Source organism: Polypterus senegalus, chromosome 16, assembly GCF_016835505.1.
Source record: "Polypterus senegalus isolate Bchr_013 chromosome 16, ASM1683550v1, whole genome shotgun sequence".
In the NCBI taxonomy this organism is placed as follows: domain Eukaryota; kingdom Metazoa; phylum Chordata; class Cladistia; order Polypteriformes; family Polypteridae; genus Polypterus; species Polypterus senegalus.
The window spans coordinates 42909894-42931821 of record NC_053169.1 but is presented as its reverse complement, the minus strand read 5'-3'; the positions used below and the strand labels follow the sequence as shown (position 1 = coordinate 42931821).

The window sequence follows — 21928 nt, the reverse complement described above, 5'->3', positions numbered from 1 at the left end:
TTGAGAAATCTCAACAGAATGTTACTAATCCATTTAAAGTCCATGCTGAAAACATTCTGCACCTGCAGCAATGCCAAGTTCCATAGATAGACTCTCCACTGTCCCTGGCAGTCTGAACCCACAACTGTTGATAACATACCCAAGGATGAGCCATACAAATGAGGACACGCAGTCTCCAAGATGTGGTGCTTTTTTTAAAACAGTGTTCAAAAGTGTGGTGCAATCCATTCAATTAATAAATAAATAACCCATAAAAGTGATATGCAAAGTGGGAGTTAAAACGTCAAACAAATAAATCCAATAAAAACAAAGTAAAAAAAAAATCATGGCAGGAATCTGTTCATTTATTTTAAACAAACACAAGCCTGAGTGCAACTTTCTTAAAAGCAACTGGCAGGCACAGCCAGTCCTTTAACTGGGGCTGGCCCCCTGCTGCCCACTCAGCCCCTGTGAGTACTGGCCATATGTTCCTCCTCTCGACTACATGCTGGTGTCTCCCTCCTTGCCATCTACATCATCTTTCTTTCTATTCTTTAACTTCTGTCTATCTCTGTCTCTTGTTCCTTCTTTCACTTTTTCTTTTTCAAAGTTCTTGCCCCCACCTTCTTCACCCAGCACTTCTACTTCCTTATAAAGCCGTGTGGGATGTACGGTGGCAATCAAGACTCCAGTGCTAATAAGAAACAGTTCAATCGTGCAAGTGCACATATAAATTCACATTCCCAAATCAACCTCTGAAGCCGCTCCCCCACGGTGCCTACACCCTACCCTAAAATGCGACTTATTCATCTAAAATGCACACGTCATAGACCCACTGTATCACATAAGGTCTTGAAATCAGATATCATCACCAGATCCACTTATGAGGACTTCTTTACATAAAATCCGCAATGTCGGTTACAACCTCTGACCTACGGATGGAACCATTTCTTGGTTTTGGTGCATTACTCACATAACTAGTAGTATAATATGTAACTTTTTTCACCAGTTGCTGAATTCTGTGATTCAAAGGAGCTCTGTCAATGGGATGTTGTTACGTGAAACTATCACGTTAGCTTGAAGAAGCCTATACTAACATATAGCTCTGCATTCGAAGTGTGCTTTTCCAATGAGTGTGGTGTGTCTTCTCTCTGACACACAGATATTGTAGCATGTCTGCCAGTGCTAAAACTAGGATGAGCTTACTTACCGTGTGTGGGTTTATGTTCTTGTGTTCCACAGTCTATTTGTATGCTTTGTTAAAGAAAAATCAGCCCACTCTCTTCTCTTCTGCATTTTTGGATTTTGAATGGCAGGTTGTTCAGTCTCGACTCCTGGTTGTGAATGAGATGTCACCTTGCAGGGCTGTCTGGTTTTATTGTGTCCTAACTGAAAGGGATGTGACCAACCCTGGGTGTCATGGCCTGGGTTGGGTGCCCTCACTGGGCATCTTATCGTTGCCCCTGAGTGAAAGAAAAGATGCCATTAGTGACAGCGCCCCCTCTTGCCACAGAGTGGTATTGTTTACCTCAGTCAAGCCAGGTACTGTAGATGATCCGCAGTCACACATGCATGACACCCCTGAACTTCTGAAGGAAACTAAATTGAAACTACTACCCGGGGGAGTAAATGCTAACATTAATTTTATTTTAACTTTTTTCATTTTTATTACTATTTAATTTAATATTGTTTCTTTGTATCAGTATACTGCTGCTGGATTATGTGAATGTGAATTTCCCCTTGGGATTAATAAAGTATCTATCTATCTATCTATCTATCTATCTATCTATCTATCTATCTATCTATCTATCTATCTATCTATCTATCTATCTATCTATCTTATCCCACAACTGCACCACTTCAAAATCATTTGTCTAGGCCATATTGGGATGTGTATCCATGGTTCAATCTACTTTATTTTATGTGTTTCTGTGGTGTGTGTGTTTTCTGGAAGCAAATGAAGTATTCTTTAAACTGTCATTTAGGGTCCATCAAGGCTGAAAATCTACATTCTCTGTCTACAGAGCTGACACAGCCACATATTACAATTCTACCCAAAGATGGTTACTAGAGATCCCTCAACCATGTATTGGGCTTCCTGCTTCAATGACATCAGTGACCAAATGTCAGAATAACACCCTACAGCTGAGTACTGTAGTACTAAAACTAAACAACTTCTTGTGGGGTCTCCAGCAAACAAATGTTTATCCTTGAACCTGGGATCTGCCAAATTCTTACATCTGTCTAACCTTGAAATCTAAATTGCATCTGTCAGCTGCTAAAAACCTTCTAAATCTACAACCTACTGCCTTTACCATCTTTATCTCCCCAAGTACAGAAACTCTTTGCCAGGTCTTCATAACCTCACTGTTGTATTAGAATAAATTTCTTTCTCTCAAGATGCTGGACACCTGACAAACACTACTTCATTTCACAATAGAGTCCTAAAGTTAGATGTACACCCTACTTAGCCAAATAAATCCATGTAGCAGTAAAGATCTTTTAGGTTTAGTCTCATTTTTTGGAACATTTTTGCAGGCAGCTGGAAAGATGAAAGCAAAGGATTCATTATTACGTGTTTTCTTTTGCTTTATTAGTGATGTTATCAGATTGACATGTAGTTCTTGACATTTTAATTGTGTTTTCGCATATCTTTACTACTCCTCTCTTTTGTTTTGGACTATGTCTTTGTATGTAATAATGCTAGTCCTCTCATAACAACTGCTGTAAGATATACAGGGCCTTCGCTTTACTACTGCATTTGAAGATACAGTATTGTCTTGATTTTCAGGTAAATTCTTAAGAAATAGATTAAACATTAATGACACTAGGTAAACAGCCTTCTAGAATCTGAAAGACAATGACAAATACAGTCATATGAAAAAGTGTGAGAACCCCTCTGAATTCTTTGGATTTTTGTTTCTCATTGGCTGAGCTTTCAAAGTAGCAACTTCCTTTTAATATATGACATGCCTTATGGAAACAGTAGTATTTCAGCAGTGACATTAAGTTTATTGGATTAACAGAACATATGCAATATGCATCATAACAAAATTAGACAGGTGCATAAATTTGGGTACCCCAACAGAGATATTACATCAATACTTAGTTGAGCCTCCTTTTGCAAATATAACAGCCTCTAGACACCTCCTATAGCCTTTGGTGAGTGTCTGGATTCTGGATGGAGGTATTTTTGACCATTCTGCCATACAAAATCTCTCCAGTTCAGTTAAATTTGATGGCTGCCGAGCATGGACAGCCTACTTCAAATCATCCCATAGATTTTCGATGATATTTAAGTCAGGGGACTGTGATGGCCATTCCAGAGCATTGTACTCCTCTGTGGAGTTTTGGGTCATTGTCTTGTTGGAATATCCAACCCCTGTGTAACTTCAACTTTGTGACTGATGCTTGAACATTATCCTGAAAAATTTGTTGATATTGGGTTGAATTCATCTGACCCTCGACTTTAACAAGGGCCCCAGTCCCTCAACTATCCTTACAGCCCCACAGCATGATGGAACCTCCACCAAATTTGACAGTAGGTAGCAGGTGTTTTTCTTGGAATGCAGTGTTCTTCTTCTGCCATGCAAAGTGCTTTTTGTTATGACCAAATAACACAATTTTTGTCTCATTAGTCCAAAGCACTTTTTTCCAAAATGAATCTGGCTTGTCTAAATGAGCATTTGCATACAGCAATTGACTCTGTTTGTAGCGTGAGTACAGAAAGGGCTTCTTTCTCATCACCCTGCTATACAGATGTTCTTTGTGAAAATTGCGCTGAATTGTAGAACGATGTACAGATACATCATCTGCAGCAAGATGTTCTTGCAGGTCTTTGGAGGTGATCTGTGGGTTGTCTGTAACCATTCTCACAATCCTGCGCACATGCCGCTCCTGTATTTTTCTTGGGCTGCCAGACCTGCTGGGTTTAACAGCAACTGTGCCTGTGGCCTTCCATTTCCTGATTACATTCCTTACAGTTGAAACTGACAGTTTAAACTTCTGAGATAGCTTTTTGTAGCCTTCCCCTAAACCATGATACTGAACAATCTTTGTTTTCAGATCTTTTGAGAGTTGCTTTGAGGATCCCATGCTGTCACTCTTCAGAGGAGAGTCAAAGGGAAGCAGAACTTGCAATTGACCGCCTTAAATACCTTTTAACACTCCTGATTGGACACACCTGTTTATGAAGTTCAAGGCTTAACGAGCTAATCCAACCAATTTGGTATTGCAAGTAATCAGTACTGAGCAGTGACAGGCATTCAAATCAGCAAAATTACAAGGGGACCCACATTTGTGCACAGCCAGTTTTTTGCATTTGATTTAATTTCATACAACTAAATACTGCTTCACTAAAAATCTTTGTTCGGAAAACACCCCAGTACTCAGATGTTCCAAGGAAATGAAAGACATACTACTGTTACCTTTTTTGTTGAAAGTAGAGTCAATTATTGCGCAGGCTGAGGGGGTTCCCAAACTTTTTCATATGACTGTACTTTAGATGTTTTCAAGTGAAGCCAAACACCTGGCACTGTTTTTGCTTTATATTCCAAGAATACAAGCCTGGATCATTCAGGTCAATAGTCACATTGCTTCATTATCAAGAGAATATTTGTCTGCACAACAGTCTTCAAACCATTATACTTGAATTTATACATTATAAAGTACAATGCAGTTGCATGCAGAAATGTGGAAGCAATTCAATTGTATGTTCATTTTGTACATTTTTTTTATCAAAATAAAGTAGATAATACAAACATTGTGTGACAGATAAACGGGCCCCTACCTGGCCGGGACGCCTTTATGAAGGAAGGACTGGGGAAAGAGCATGCACAGGGCATTATCTCCCCTGGATCGCTAGGTGGCAGCCCTCCTTAAGTTGCTGTGGCACCAAGGATTCCTGACAAGAATGAAAATCTGTGCTGAACATGAAACCTTTTCTATCATGTCATTATTTGAGACTTAATATTTTAAAAATTACATTGAAAGAGATATTGTGCTGTTTTGCCACTGCTTCAGTTCTTTCTCTGACATGACAATGCCAAAATTCTCAAATACTTGTTTCTTTTTTTGTGATAATACCTACTATGAAGGAATATCTCAGACAAAATGAAATAAATAAAACAATATATAAATACGCAAATAAATAAAAAATAATGAAAAATGTGACAATAAAAAAGAAGAAAAAAAGCATGAAATGTTAATGTTAAATAAATGTGCCACAGAATGTGATTTTTTTTGTTGCTTACCTATTTATTTAATTTTGACCGTAATATAACATGAAATTACAGCTTGCATTTTAAACTGTCGCTGAGAGGGTGGACTCTAGCAGGTGCTGTGTTTTCATTGGTGAGTCATCCATCAGTGCACTGGCCTTAAACCTTCCACTAACAGGTGCCACATTTACAGTAGAGACTTCAAATGCAGAATCCAAATGATGAATCTGGAGTTTATAGACTTCAAGCAGCAGCTTTGCACAGGACCTCTGGGTAATGTGCACAGTCACAAATTTGAAAGTGTGCTTGAGCCACAGGATTCCCAAGTCAATCAACGCATGAATGTCCACTCTACAGACGATTCACCAATGAAAACACAGCACCTGCTAAAGCCCGCCCTCTCAGCTTTGATGAATGAAAGTGACAGTTTTAAATTCAAGCTGCATTTCATGTTGCATTTGCGGGAATATTACCTACAAAATGAATAAGCAACAAAAACATATTCCGTGACACATTTATTTATTTACGTTCACATTTCATGATCTTTTTCTTTTTTTATTGTCACATTTCACAGTTTTACTAATTTGCTTACTTATTTGTTTTATTCTATTTTGTCTGAAATATTCCTGCCTCACAGTTAGGAGACCCGGGTTAGCTTCTCGTTTCCTCACTGCATGGAGTTTGCATGTTCTCCCGTGTCTGCGTGGATTTCCTCCAGGTACTCCGGTTTCCTCCCACAGTCCAAAGACATGCAGGTTTAGTTGCATTGGCGATTCTAAATTGTCCCTAGTGTGTGCTTGGTGTGTGGTGTATGTGTGCCCTGCAGTGGGTTGACACCCTGTCTCGGGTTTGTTTCCTGCCTTGCGCCCTGTGTTGGCTGAGTTTGACTCCGGCAGACCCTCGTGACCCTGTAGTTGGGATGTAGCAGGTTGGTTAATGGATGGATGGATGGATACTCCTTCCCAGATAACATTTTTTCTGTACCATATTTTCCTATATAGGATGTAGCTCAAAATGCTTGAAACATGTTAAAGAAAATGTTACAAGAAAAATAAAAACAAAGTAGAAATGGATAAAATCAGGAATAAAAAAATATCCAAAAGTAAATTACACATAAATCAGTACAAACTTACATAACATGAATAGGCGAGTAATAGAAAAAGTAGAGATGTTATATATCAAAGTCTCTAAATGTAAGTCCAATGCTAAGGTCAGAGGGCCAGGGTGGACCTCCGGGGCGAGATGCTGGAGAAAAAAACAAAATCTGCAGGGGTTCCAAGGCCAAAAGATCACTGGCTATTCTACCTCACATACTGTAAATGTACATAAGTATTTCCTTATTGTTTTTTAAGTTTCATCATAAGAAATTTAATGCAGTGGGTCTCATTGGCAGTTGGAGCATCTGGTTATGTTCCAGCATCACAAGCGGCTGCACAGTACTTTGATCAGGTGGTGGTGACAAAGATATCGTGCATGTTGCTGATGTTTCATTGCCATTTTTGACTTATTACATTGAAAGAAGCCTAATTCATTCAAATATAAAATAAATACAATATTCTAAACACTTGTGTTTCATATTAGGTTTTAAATCTAGGGCAGCATGGTGGCGCAGTGTTGGCACTACTGCCTCACAGTAAGGACACCAGGGCTCATGTCCCAGGGTCTCCCTGCTTCGAGATTGCTTTTTCTCCTGGTGTCTGCATGGGTTTTCTCTGGATGTTCTGGCTTCCTTCCAGAGTTGGTCCTTGCCTTATGGAAAAGGTCTCGGACCCCTAATACTTTAATTTGGATTATATGAATGCAAGAGTATAAAATGTAAAAGAAAAGTAATTTTGGAGGACGTTTTGCAAACTTTAAAAATGTAAACAAGGAAATGCTCATTAAAGTTTCACTAGGCCTCAGGTCCCTTTGTCTTTAACACTCTATAAAAATGTACACCCCATTTTATTTTGCTTTACATAATGATGTAAATTAAAAACTAATTTTACAAATAGAAATCACGTCTAATGTTTGGTAATAACTGCCTAATAGGCTGCGAGTTTTAAATTCATTGGATGGAGCCCCCTAAGAATTCATGTGTTGCTTTTTTTAGGTTTATTCCAAATGTTTCCCATTTCTGAATTATGCACTTAGCAAATGTTCATTCTTCCTCATTACTGGAAAGCAACGGCTGTGTACAATGCATTTACTGTATGTTGGGGCTCGGGTCTGAAGGCTCCCTGTACACATCCCACATGCCTAGTACAGTAACCATACTGTAACATGCATACCATTCATACATTCATAAATCCTCTTAATCCAATTTAGGGTGAGGGGGAGCATAACCTATCCAGCAGCAATAGGCACAAGTTGGGAAACAACTCTGGGCATGGCACTGGCCCATCACAGGCCACACTCACCAATCACACAACCATTAATTGGTATGCAACAACACATGCAAAAAAAACTTTGAAAAAACAATCTTCTGTATGCAACTTGTAAATGCCCAAGAGACCTCTAAACATGTGGCTATCTGGCTGTTCTTTGGGTATTGCTATAAAAGACAAAACTGTATTGGTAAAATGTAATCCAATGCAAGAGGGATTATACCGTAGTGATGCTGTTTCACCCACCTCTGGTACGTCAATGCCCCACTGTTCAAATAAGTCTCTTGCATTACAGTTAAAGTAGGTCTGAGGTAAGCAAGAAAACAAAAAACCTTAGAACTTATCTACAGTTAACTTTAGTTATGGAGAAAATACAAACAATATTGTATCATGCACTGCTAACCAACAAGTCTAGCCAGAGTAAGCCATACTAGTCATGGAGCCAGTGTGGCAATTAGTCTAAGAAGCTTCTTGTTGTCTAATTTTCTTCTGGAATGACCATATGCTGAAGCTGGATTAAACGGCAAAATAAATGTAGATGTGGATGAAAGTAGTGTCACCAACTACTGCGTCAACAACTGATTAAGTCCAGGCCCAGACCCACCATTGGAAGGCCAAAGGAAAGCTCCAGTGTCTGATGACAGATAATGAAAGGTTAACTGATTGACGGATGCAGCTCATCGCGGAGGCTGAACCAGTATTCTTCAAACTTCATCGTTTCAGTTGCTTATCCATTCTACTAACAGATGTAGAATGCTGTCATCAATTCAGACAGACAGTAGACGTTTTTAATCCCATTTAATCTATTGCAGAGATATAGAGAGCTGGAGTCTGCCCCACTACCAATGTGTGCATGGCATGAAACAGCCCTGAATGGGGTACCAATCAACAAGAAAAAAGACAACTTAATTAAAGACAGAATTATAGAATATAAAATTATGCAGAATGGTGCAGAGTGCTTTGGAAATGCTGTTTGACAGCCCCTCACTAATTTCTGCTGCCACCTACTATATATATTATCCTACCAGTCAAGATAAGTAATGATTGTTTTGTTTGGCTTGCACTTGCACATTTTACTCCACGTTTTTCTTGGGAGCTTCCAAAATATCCCCATGTTTAACTTTAACTTATTTCTTTTTTGAAATTCCAACAGGGGTGATGTTGAGGAGTGGGAAGGCACTTCTTCACATCCTGTGCGTCAAAACTGAAGAACAAATGGAAGATCAAATATTTGCATAAAACAGCATGTCTGTATTTGAAAAGTCAGATTTCTTTGACTTATTTCAGAGATATTCCCAGGCTCGTATATTTGCTCCTTTCTGCTAGGGTGTGCTTCAGTTTAGTGCCAGTGTGCTAGATTTCATAGTAATATTCTGCAATCTATCTATCTATCTATCTATTGGTGGCTCTGAGGCTAGGGATTTGCAGTGGCGATCGAAAGGTTGCTGGTTTGAATCCCGTAAATGCCAAAAGTGACTCTACTTTGTTGGGCCCTTGAGCAAGGCCTTAACCTGCAATTGCACTGTCCCAGGTATGACGTTAATCTGCATCCAGCCCTGCATTCTCAACTGAAACCCTCCACCTGCGTCCTTGACCCAATACCAACCAGGTTTTTCAAAGAAATATCAGGCGTGCTAATCGACAATATTCTGGACATAGTTAATTCGTCATTAGATACGGGGGTCTTTCCAGACTGTCTTAAGACTGCTGTAGTTAAACCCCTGCTCAAGAAAAATAATCTTGACCCCTCTGCCTTTGAAAATTTTAGATCCATCTCTAACCTGCCTTTCTTAAGTAAAATTCTAGAGAAGGCAATCATTTTGCAATTAAATGACCACCTCAATAAACATGCTATTCTTGATACATTTCAGTCAGGTTTCAGAACAAATCACAGCACAGAAACTGCACTCATTAAAGTAGTAAATGACCTGCGGGTAAATGCAGACAGAGGCCATTTATCTGTTCTCATCCTCTTAGATCTGAGTGCTGCATTTGACCCCATTGATCACAATATTCTTAGAAATCGCCTTAGTCAATGGGTGGGCCTCTCTGGCAGTGTCTTAAATTGGTTTGAATCCTACCTGACAGGTAGAAAATTCTATGTGAGTTGTGGTAATCAAATCTCAAAGACACATGATATCCGATATGGTGTTCCACAAGGCTCTATCCTGGGTCCGCTGCTCTTCTCAATCTACATGCTTCCGTTAGGTCAGATTATCTCAGGTTACAACGTGAGTTACCACAGCTATGCTGATGACACACAGCTGTACTTATCTATAGCACCTGATGACTCCGACTCTTTCGATACACTAACACAATGTCTTACTGGTATTTCTGAATGGATGAATAGTAATTTTCTCAAACTAAATAAAGAGAAAACTGAAATTTTAGTAATTGGCAATAATGGATTCAATGAGGTTATCAGAAATAAACTTGATGCACTAGGATTAAAAGTTAAGACGGAAGTAAAAAACTTAGGGGTAACCGTTAACTGTAATCTGAATTTTAAATTGCATATTCATCAGACCACTAGGACAGCATTTTTTCACTTAAGAAACATAGCAAAAGTTAGACCTCTTATATCATTAAAAGATGCTGAGAAATTAATTCACGCTTTTGTTTTCAGTAGACTAGATTACTGTAACGCACTCCTCTCAGGACTACCCAAAAAAGACATCAATCACTTGCAACGAGTGCAGAATGCAGCTGCTAGAATCCTAACTGGGAAAAGAAAATCCGAACACATTTCTCCAGTTTTGATGTCACTACACTGGTTGCCTGTGTCATTCAGGATTGACTTTAAAATACTGCTTATGGTTTATAAAGCCTTAAATAATCACGCTCCATCTTATATATCGGAATGCCTGACACGTTATATTCCAAATCGTAACCTTAGATCCTCAAATGAGTGTCTCCTTAGAATTCCAAAAGCTAAACTTAAAAGAAGTGGTGAGGCGGCCTTCTGCTGTTATGCACCTAAAATCTGGAATAGCCTGCCAATAGGAATTCGCCAGGCTGATACAGTAGAGCACTTTAAAACACTGCTGAAAACACATTACTTTAACATGGCCTTTTTATAACTTCACCTTAACTTAATACTGATACTCTGTATGTTCAATTCATCATAATAACTATTCACAGTGGCTCAAAAATCCATATTGACCCCAACTCTCTCTTCTGTTTCTTTTTCCGGTTTCTTTGTGGTGGCGGCCTGCGCCACCTCCACCTACTCAAAGCATCATGATGCACCAACATTGATGGACTGAAAGCCAGAAGTCTACGTGACCATCATCATCAGGTCCTTCCATGAAAACCCTAAATACAAAGAGGACTGTTTGACTAATGTTAGGTAGATTGCCCAGAGGGGACTGGGCGGTCTCTTGGTCTGGAACCCCTAAAGATTTTATTTTTTTCTCCAGCCTTTGGAGTTTTTTTTTGTTTTTTTCTGTCCACCCTGGCCATCAGACCTTACTTATTCTATGTTAATTAATGTTGACTTATGTTTATTTTTCATTATGTCTTCTATTTTTCTATTCATTTTGTAAAGCACTTTGAGCTACATTTTTTTTTGTATGAATATGTGCTATATAAATAAATGTTGATTGATTGATTGATGTAGACCCTCTAGTCTGCAGGGAAAAACCTGGGGGTTGGTGGCAAGATTGGCACTCCAGCTACCATTAAAAACCTCACACTATTCCATTCCACCTGAACTAGTGTGGTGCTGAGGTGTCACCCTTCGCATGGCTGCACTCGGGTCTTAATCTGAGATGCTGTGGTGGTTTGTCGTGTTGTGGATATGGCAATGCGCTGTATCAGCGTGTGCTCCTAACCTCCTCTTACTCCTATCTATCTATCTCCTTCAGGGAAAAAAATAAAAGAATAGTTAATAAGAGAAAAGAAAAAATATTATATCTCATCATTCACTAATCTCATTTATGAACAACATTCACAGTTTTGCTGTTCATTCATTTTAATCCAGCTAATCCATTATAGGTGTTATTTAAATCATTTTTTCTTCTTTAACAACATAATCATTGATGGCACTATATTGAGTTTTTGTTGCCTTTCAGGATTCTATCTTTTGTCAAACTATCAAAACTGAATTAAAAAAAGATAAACAGGATCATGCAGGAACTGACCCAATTTTTCAAAGGCTGACTTTCCATCAACAACAAAGTGTGAGATGCACACGTTCTTCAGATTAGTTTACTTCTCACAGTTTTTTTTTTCTTTTGCCCCTTAACTGAATCCTTGTGAGAAGACCCCTGGCTATGTGAGACATTCACACTGGTGTAATGAAGGCACAACTGAAAAAGACTTTATTTTAAGATGCAAATTTGTTCAAAGTAGTAAAAGACATAAGGGCCTGATGTATACAAAAATGCAACATTGAAATAAGAAGTATTTATATATATGAATAGGCAAAAAAAACAATTGAAATAATTTTTAGTATGAAGGCTTTTTAAAGACTCACATCTGCAAAAAATATGAATCTAGTAAATATTCATCTCTCCATTTTTGAGCACTCTTATTTTAATTCACAGTTCTGATGAGTAAATGCCTATTCTGGTAGTAATATGAAAGTTGCGATATATTAATATGTACTGTAATAAAATCAGAAACCATCATAAAGAGTTGGTGCGCCTGCAGGCAGACCCCATATAATTGAAAACAAAATGCAAGTATAAACATGTTAAGAAGAAAAAAAAGATATTTTCACAGACACAAGTCTCAAGAGTGACTGTTCCAACAATGACGACACTTCTGGTTAAGTACAGGCCATGCAGGAACAGGAGGGTCCAGGTGGTCTGACACCAGAAAAGACATCAGAGGTGGTAAGGCTGTCTCTAATGGGAGGAAGAGAAGAGGCGTTAGTATTTAGCACCAAATTGTGGATCAGTGAAGAGTTACCGCCAGAGACTTTAAGATGTCCCCAAAGTGCATGTGTGTGACAGTATACTGTAAATACACAGCATATCAAGTAAATATCTTTCATCCATTAATCTATTTATATATGTTTTCACTATAAGCACAATAGTAATAATACAAATAATCTATCCATCTTCCTAATTTGCTTATACTGTGCTGGAGCCTATACCAGAAAGCATATTGTGTAATAATAATATTCTCATATTATAATAATAATAACAACATCATCATCATAATTGTTGTCCTCAATATGCTATATTCATTAATCTAACTATATATTTTTTTGCTCTAAGTATAATAATAATTATAATACTTCCATGTTTCTAACCTGCTTCAAGGGCAGGGTCACAGGTTAGGGAGAACCTATCCAGGTAAGCATTGGACACAAGTTATGAAAAACACCCAAACAGGGAGCTAGTCCACTGCAGGGTGAACACACACAATACAATACAACATTTATTTATATAGCACATTTTCATACAAAAAAATGTAGCTCAAAGTGTTTTACATGATGAAAAATAGAAGAATAAAAGACACAGTTAGAAAATAAAATAAGTCAACATTAATTAACACAGAATAAGAGTAAGGTCCGATGGCCAGGGTGGACAGAAAAAAAAAATAAACATCTCCAGACGGCTGGAGAAAAAAAATAATAAAATCTGCAGGGATTCCAGACCAAGAGACCACCCAGTCCCCTCTGGGCATTCTACCTAACATAAATTAAACAGTCCTCTTTGTATTTAGGGTTCTCATGGAAGGACTTAATGATGATGGTCACATAGACTTCTGGCTTTCAGTCCATCAATGTTGGTGCATCATGATGCTTTGAGTAGGTGGTGGTGACGCAGGCCACCACAAAAAAAAACGGAAAATGAAACAGAAGAGAGAACAGGGGTCAGTACAGATTTTAGAGCCACTATGAATAGTTATTATGATGAATTGAACATACAGAGTATCAGGATTAAGTTAAAGTGAAATTATGAAAAGGCCATGTTAAAGTAATGCGTTTTCAGCAGTTTTTTAAAGTGCTCCACTGTATTAGCCTGGCAAATTCCTATTGGCAGGCTATTCCAGATTTTAGGTGCATAACAGCAGAAGTTTAGGTTTTAGCTCTTGGAATTGTAAGGAGACACTCATTTGAGGATCTAAGGTTACGATTTTGAATATAGGGTGTCAGACATTTCTATATATAAAATGGAGCGAGATTATTTAAGGCTTTATAAACCATAAGTAGAATTTTAAAGTCAATTCTGAAAGACACAGGTAACCAGTGTAGTGACAACACACACACACACACACACACCCTAGGGTTAATTTAGCAATGCCAATTCACGTAGGTTTTATCAGGTTGAAGTGGGCTGTCATTCCAGCCAAACAGTTCTATATGGAGTCTGCATGTTCTCACTGTGTATTTATGGATTATTTATTATCTCTACCAGTGAATTTATTCACTCAGAAACATTACACTCACTTCTTTATATTACGATACCATCAGTAAGAGCGAATAATTATGCATTAAAAAAATTGACAATTGGTTTGTGGACCTTCAATCTGCTCTATCGCACACTCTGTCCCTTTTTTATTTTTTTTGATCGTGTAGGACATGCCACATAACATGATTATTGTCTCTCTTTCAAAAATCTAAGTCTTTAATTAAAAATACAATGCAGTGTAATAGAGTTCAGTTCAGCTTTATTGTTATGTGTATAAAGTACAGTGTAACCTGTGCTCTTTCCACTATGCTAAACCTTGGTGTGTATCTAAAATAACAAAACAAAACTCCATCCATGATGGCCAGTGTAAGCAGACAAAAGAGCAAGAAACGTTTTCAGTAAGAATCTGTAAGAAAATAATTAGTTCTAATTTCCTTTCGTTATTTTAAGGGTGACTCATAAACTCGGATGGCATGTTTTCTGAAATCAAAACCTTTTCTGCTTCAAAGTGGATGTATTTGGTAAACTTTAAAGCTTTTTTTTATCCTTTGAACCCTGGTACCCTACAGCCAAATTGTAACCTTGCAAGAACCAACAAGGTTTTTTGTTTAAATTTATAACAGAACATTTTAATGTTGGATCACAATTTCAAGGGGCAAAGTAGTATATACCATGATTGTGAAGAAATAACTTAATCTTGAAAAACTTTGCCAGAGCAGCATCACAAAGATATGTAGGAGTTTGGGCCAAAGCTCAACACTCATTTGTATACAAAATGTCCATGACTGGGAAGATAGTACAGCATTGCACAGCTCCAGTATTAATATCATTGAGGATGACAGTCTGTTTAAATCTTTATAGGAAGATAGTCCAACAACAGAAAAGGTTTAGTAGTATTAATCCAGAGGTTGTGTCTGAATAGTACAGAATTCACTGAAAAATTTGATAAAAATCCATTTTGAGTGAGTTGTTAATTTGTAGCCAAGCTCTCTCTGTACTTGTCCATAACAAATATTTTGAGTCCTGGAATCACTAACCAGAAGTCAGAAATGGTAAACAGGTAGGGGTCAAAACATCTGAATGACCTATCATAAGCAAGACATGCTAAAAAAAACAAAGCTAGGGAAAGAACAAAGCAGGAAACCTGAAATTGTTATTTTCGATAATCCTTTATTGGTTGTAAAAGTTTAATTGAGGGCCATGGCAACCTTTGTCCTTAAATAATTTGGCATCTGCTGTGTTCCAAATTGACTCACGCACTGGTGGTCTTGCAACAAGAAATTGTCCTTAGAAGTCAACACAACATTAGCATTAAATGACAAAATCAAGGACTCAAAATAAAGAACTTGAAAATAAATAAAAAGTAATTTCAAAGAACAATAAGGTAAAAACTATTTAGAACACACCAAGATAAATATATACAGCTATGGATTGTGACATTTCCTGCTCCTGTTCCTATGGCATGGTGGATTGAACATAAAAGCAGTCTGGTCTTTAGGAGAAGGTGTTTTAAGTCCTTAAGTAGCAACCAAAGATTGAGTGGGTGGCTGACGATATGTTATGGAAGGTTTGGCCAGTTAGGTGTATCTAAGTAGTAAAAATGGTGGGAAAAATTGGATATGTACTGTAAACTGTACAACATCGTGACAGAGAAGAAATGGTGAAGCCAGGGAAATCTACTACCAGAGGACAATAGGCTTCCCACACAGTCTGTAAAGCCGATCTGAGTACTGTATGCTTGGAATTTGGTGATTGGTGTGGACTTTTATGTGAAATCTCAGTAATGCACTTCTGACTTCTCTATTGAAAACTGGTACCACTGGATATACAGCAGGTATGCTACGGGACATTATATGCTGTATGCTTTATGGAAGGAACTTCATGAAGGTTTGAACCGACATGCAGTGAGCTTTATATTACCAACAGTGTTTGCACTGCTAAAAATCCCTTCATTGAATGTTTTCTGCTCCTTTTAAACAGTTTTAATATGAAACCCATGCTTAGAAATGTTCCTTTGGCAATCAAGGTGTTCTTTTCCATTTGCTGAATTAATGTATATGTTTATGCTCTGCCAACAGCATGATTTCTGAAAATGAGTTATTGGAAGAGATTGGTCCTAATGTTTTTGCAAATCATTTAAACCTCTTTGAAATGTAAGTGCAGTTTAATTTTTTTTACATTATACTATACAGTATCTTTCCTTAATTACTTGAGGTTAAAATTAGCAGTGGGTTACAAATCCAGTTTCCTGGATTAAAATTTTACAGTCTGTTGTTGTTTGTATGGAGTCTGCATATTTTCCCATGACTGTGTAGGTTTTTCTCTCTGTAATCCAGTTTGCCTCCCACATATGTGTGTTTGAATATCTGGCACTTCTAATCTGGGCCCATGTTAGTGTAAGAGGGCATGCAAAGGACTGGCACCCCATCCCATTCCTTTTACTCTAAACGAGCCCTTAATTAAATTAAGAGGGTGAGAATGAGTTGACGTTGGGGGTCGCTGGTCTTCCACACTACTTGGTAACTTACTCCATGTGTCGGTGGTCCTCTGTGTGAAGAAAAACATTCTAATGATTGTGCGAAATTTATCCTTAACAAGTTTCCAAATGTGTCCCCATGTTCTTGAGGAACTCAATTTAAAGTAGCAGTCTCGATCCACATGACTAATCCCCTTCTTAATTTTAAACTCTTTGGAGACCAAAACTACACACAGCACTCCAGGTGAGGTCTAACCAGTGTGTTATAAAGCTTCAGCCTAACCTCGTTAGATTTGTATTCTACACATCAGGGCACTATATAACCTGACATTCTGTTAGCCTTCTTAATGGCTTCTGAACACTGTCTGGCAGTTGATAGTGTCAAGTCCACTACAACTCCTGTACAATTTCCCCTGTAATCATTTATCTGATTTGAGATTATCTGAAAATGCTACTGGCTTGGTATCATCTCCAAACTTAACCAGTTTGCTATTTATATTCCTTTCCAAACCATTTCTATATATTAAAAACAGCAGGCATCCTAGCACTGATCCCTTTTGAGACACCACTCTTAACATCAGGTTAAGAGTGGTTAGATCAGGCCAGTGCCTTTTCTAACAGAATTTGGAAAAAGCTGGAAACCAGTCCTGCATAGGGTGCCAGTCCATTGTGAGGTTATACACACACCCCTGAGGTCAACTGAGTGTTTCCAATTACCCATCAGGCACACATGCGGACATGGAGAGACAATGTACAGTGCACATGGACAACAACCAGGATGCCCTAGAAAGAAGCGCTTTGTCTCCATGCCACCTTCATTTTTAAACCTGCTTAATCCAGTTGGTGGCTGTGAAGGGTCAGGTATTTTTCATTTGTAGCTACATTATAAAAAAATACATATCTTAAATAGTAAATTAATATAACTATAAATACAGTATTATGTTGCAAGACTGACTTTCACAAGCCATGATTTAAGGCCCAACAAGTTTAAAGTTGCAATAAGAAGTATGTTTAAATCTTTTAGTAATACTGCATGTAACTGGCCAATATTGTCTCAGGTTGTGTCACCAGAGAAAATGTAATTTCTGACTCAAATCTGGCTTTTACTTTTTAGCTTATATCATGTTCCACATCATAAACAGTATAGACAATCATTTTAAAAAGCAAAGAAGTGAAAAGGCTCTTTAAATGTGAGGAATTTCCTTAGTCCAGCTTGAGACTTCTAAGAACAGATTTCTCTTTTCAGACCAACACCAACTGTAATGTGCTACTTCATCTTGTTTGATTATTTTTGTTTATTTTTTATTTAAACTACTGCATTGAACTTTGTTTTTTTTTTTGCACTTCTTGTTTCATTTTGTAAAACAGATTTACTGGTATTTGATTCTGGTTTCTCATGAACCTATTTGGTTGAAGTGGGTTTGGAAAATTTCTAGAAGTACAGTACTCTATACTGGCATTTCTCTTGAAAGCAAAACATGGACTTTTTACAAATATACTATGTAATATTGTTTTTACAAATGCTAAATTTCTGTAATACTAAAATAAATATTTATTGTATTAAATCTTAAATTAATATTTTACAAAGGAACACAAATGTCCAGTCCCATCAATTTCTGACATTAATTATTTCTGATAATAAATCCAAAATAATTAATTTTTACTTTTAACTGCATTGTCCTGGATTGAATGTTACCTTACTTGGTGCTTATTTTTACAGCTAGAAATGTTTCTTTCAAATACTGAGTTTGCTTAATTAAATGACTATACAGTATATATAAAAAGCTGTACATATTATGCAACAATCTAATGCTCTTTCTTAAATCTACTTTATAATTGTGGATAACGTACTGTAGGCTGACATATTTTAATATACTTTCAAATTAAAAAAGCTACATTTTCTTGACTTACAATTAAACATATATTATTTAAAAGATACACAATTTTTTACATTATTTAAGTTTATTTAAAACACGTTCATTGGAACTGCATATTCAATAATTATACCTAAAAGATCCAGGTTTAGAAATTGTTAAGTTGTTAAGATGTTAAGCATTTTGGAAATGTTTTAGTCATACTTTTTTAACCTTAATTGAAATACTGAGGTGAAATCTATAGAAAATATGTCAACAACATTAGAAGATTTTGCAAAAACAGGTATGTTTTTCTCTAAGTCTCTGACAGGAATGTGCATATAATGTATGGCAAGCCAAACAAATACTTGGAAATATCCCAGCATGTTATAGAAAGATTTTAATAAGCAGTTAACATTTTGAGTTTTCTAAAATAAATTCGCAGTTGCACAATAGTTAGTAGCGTGGCCTCAGAGTTCCAGGGACATGGGTTCAACTTGTGTTTTCTCCCCATGTTCATGGTAAATGGACCCACAGTTAATAAACGAGTGTGTGTGTGTGTGTGTGTGTGTGTGTGCTCTATGATGGACTGCCATCCCATTCAAGAGCGATTTGTAATGTGAGCCTGACATGCTCTGGAATAGTTCTGACTCCACTTGACCCACTGAGAGAATAAAATAGGTAAGAAAAAGGCATTCATATGTGAAATTATATGTTTTCAAGTTTTTACAGTTTCTGGATTCTAATTATTTCCTGATCATTTTAGAATATCTTTGTTTTCTTGGGGCTTTTAAAAAGAACCAGAATGTATTGTATTTTGTGGTATCTGTAAATGACAGTTTGGCTTGCCATACACCCCAGACTAACATCTGTTAAATTTATAGTCTGATAGTTTTAATCCAGCTAGCATCTCAATAGCATTTGGTCCATACTTCACTTTAAACAGTACATTCCAAACTTACCAGGCAGGAGGTTTCAAAAACTGCTTGATTTAAAGTTGCAGATAAACATTATTATGATTTTTTTTTAACAGAACTATTGCCAAATCAAGAAATCTTGTCTTCATTAGCCAGGATGCTTTTAAGAATCTGCCCTATTTAAAGTATCTGTAAGTAAATGGCTATTCTCAAGAATCTACCCAAATGTTTTACAACTCTGTACTGTATGAGATGATTATAAATGTGTACTTTGTGATTTTGAGGTGAATTTTCATGAAGTGGATTCATTTGATGCTGCACTCTGATATAATGAAACTTAGCCACTGCAGCGTTCATTCTCAGAATTACCCGGTTTTTATGCTTGGTGTCTTTCTATTGTCATACTTGCAGTTTCCATTTCATGCTGAGGCACAAAATCAACATTTAGTATCAGGATAAATTTACACTGTGATCCTATTCGGTCAACATTTCACCTTCTGCTGTAGTGGGTCTGGCTGTGAAGACACTTTAAACATTATTAACCCATCCTTGTACAAATACTCTTGACCATAATTGCCAATTGCACTTTCCCTTTTTGTCAAAATAGTAAACCCATGATCACTGTGTGTGCAAACCAGTTTGCCTGTCTGTCTCTGGACCGTTCTTTCCTGTTCTTGTAATCAGTGTTGCATGGGACTGAAACATTTCTCTGACGTTGCTGTTCTGATATTCATCACCATTTCTAGTGGCTTCGGCATGCTTTCAGAGATCATGCATTTCCTTTTTACTATGACACATCTTTCTTTAAAAATTGTTAAAGGGAAATTGTTTTCTTCCCATTTTTCCCATCTTAAACACCTAATTTTGTAAAGTTGAACAAAAAATCCATGCACTCACTTATTTTATTCTTTTCAAAAGTACCTTCTTTCTGAGAAACTTGAAATTCATCTGAATCACCATTCTTTGCTTGTTCATAATAAACATATAATTTGCCTTAATTGACTATGTCTTTAATTCATATGTTATAATCATCATTTTTCTCTTTTACATTTACAGCATTTAACTCTACTTTGGGAATTGTTTCTTCTATTTCTAGAGACAGCGCTACCTTGGTCGTTCAATTCTTTTTTATTCTCTTAGGCAGCCATCTTCTAATTTGTGTGTTTCTTCTAATATTTGTACTAATTCTTGTAGTTTTTTTTCTTTCTTTGACATGCTTTCCTAATCTGCTATTTTTTATTGTGTCTTCTTAATATTTGCATTCATCATGTTATGACTTTCTCAAAGATTTCCAGTATAACACACCTTTTCGCTAATGTGCCCAACACAATATTCAACTCACAGCTGCATTACCCTATATGTTCCCTTACTTTCTACACCAATTTGCCCCATTTTAGTTTTATCTTATTTTCTGTCCTCCCTTTATACAGTTTTTCCTCTATTCTGTTTACATGACAGCCTTATATTCTTGTAACAATTAGCCAAAAAGCTCATTCACAATAAACCACCTTGAAATATCATATTTAGATTGAGCCTATTCAAATTAAATTTGAACAAGAATGAAAGAAAAGGTGTAACACATTTAACTTGTTGAATATGGTGACTAACAGACATGTAAATGCTTAAATCTAAATCCTTCTTGATGGATAAAGCTAGGTCTTAAAATGCAGGCTCACGTGCATTACTGTGAGACACAGGACTTGCCACTCAATCAAGAGATGCAGATCGGGGTATGCAGCCCACCTACTGGCCCCTTCATTTTAGGGATGCATTGTACTCCTTTAATGAGATGCCACTTCCTAATTTGGCAGATAGATAAGCTGTAAGATTTGCAATTTGATCTGAACAAATCCAAATATTATACAGTATAAGAATTTGTTCACCATACTTCCACAAAATGTCTTTTAAAGTTTATGAACTGCTTATATTTTGTTATTATTGGCTTAAATAATATGAAAGACAGTAAAATAATTGAAATCATTAATTTATTATAGGTTATTAGGAAATGTTGAACATTTTCAGTTATTTAAAATGCCATTTCACATATTTGTATAATATTTTAAAAAATGTCAGGTTTTATTTGTGTCTGTTGTTTGTTTTCATAAATATTATTTCTGCACATGAAATATCTTATATTGGGATGGAAATTTACCAGAGACAAGGAGACAACCAGGATGGCTTCGAACAGGAGGTCTGTTTTGAACTGCAGAGAGGCTGACCTTGACAACGGGCCTGGTGAGGGCACCTGACGGGTGCAGTTGTCATGACCTGGGGCCTCATGTATAAACAGTGCGTACGCACAGAAATGTTGCGTAAGAACTTTTCCACGTTCAAATTGCGATGTATAAAACCTACACTTGGCGTAAAGCCACGCACTTTTCCACGGTACCTCATGCCTTGTCGTACGCAAGTTCTCCGCTTGGTTTTGCAGACTGGCGGCACCCAGCGTCAAAGCAGTGCTACTGTTCCTGTGTGGTTACTCATTATTTTCCTGACGCGGCTTTATAAATACACTGAAACTAACTGCATATTGTTTATTAGTGTAACGCATCTGATTGTAATTAACTTGCAACAATATAATGGTCCAGGGGAACAGCCATAGTATTCCAAATACCATAACTGCTTTAGTGTTGTTACACTCACTTCTCCTCCTTCTTCTTCTTTCAGCTCCTCCCGTTAGCAGTTGCCACATCGGATCATCTTTTTCCATATTACTCTCACTGCACCACTCGGAGTATTTATATCACTGTATC

At 37.1% G+C, this 21928-nt stretch overlaps 1 protein-coding gene across 3 annotated transcripts in view; it reads left to right on the top strand.

The window, feature by feature from the left end:
- Nucleotides 1-21928, top strand: part of fshr (follicle stimulating hormone receptor) — a 163999-nt gene that overhangs the window by 92014 nt on the left and 50057 nt on the right. For all 3 annotated transcript variants that reach the window (XM_039738684.1, XM_039738683.1, XM_039738685.1), the window contains 2 exons: nucleotides 16008-16082; nucleotides 19292-19366. In XM_039738684.1, coding sequence (XP_039594618.1) covers nucleotides 16008-16082; nucleotides 19292-19366 — 150 coding nt within the window. The remainder of the gene's footprint in view (nucleotides 1-16007; nucleotides 16083-19291; nucleotides 19367-21928) is intronic.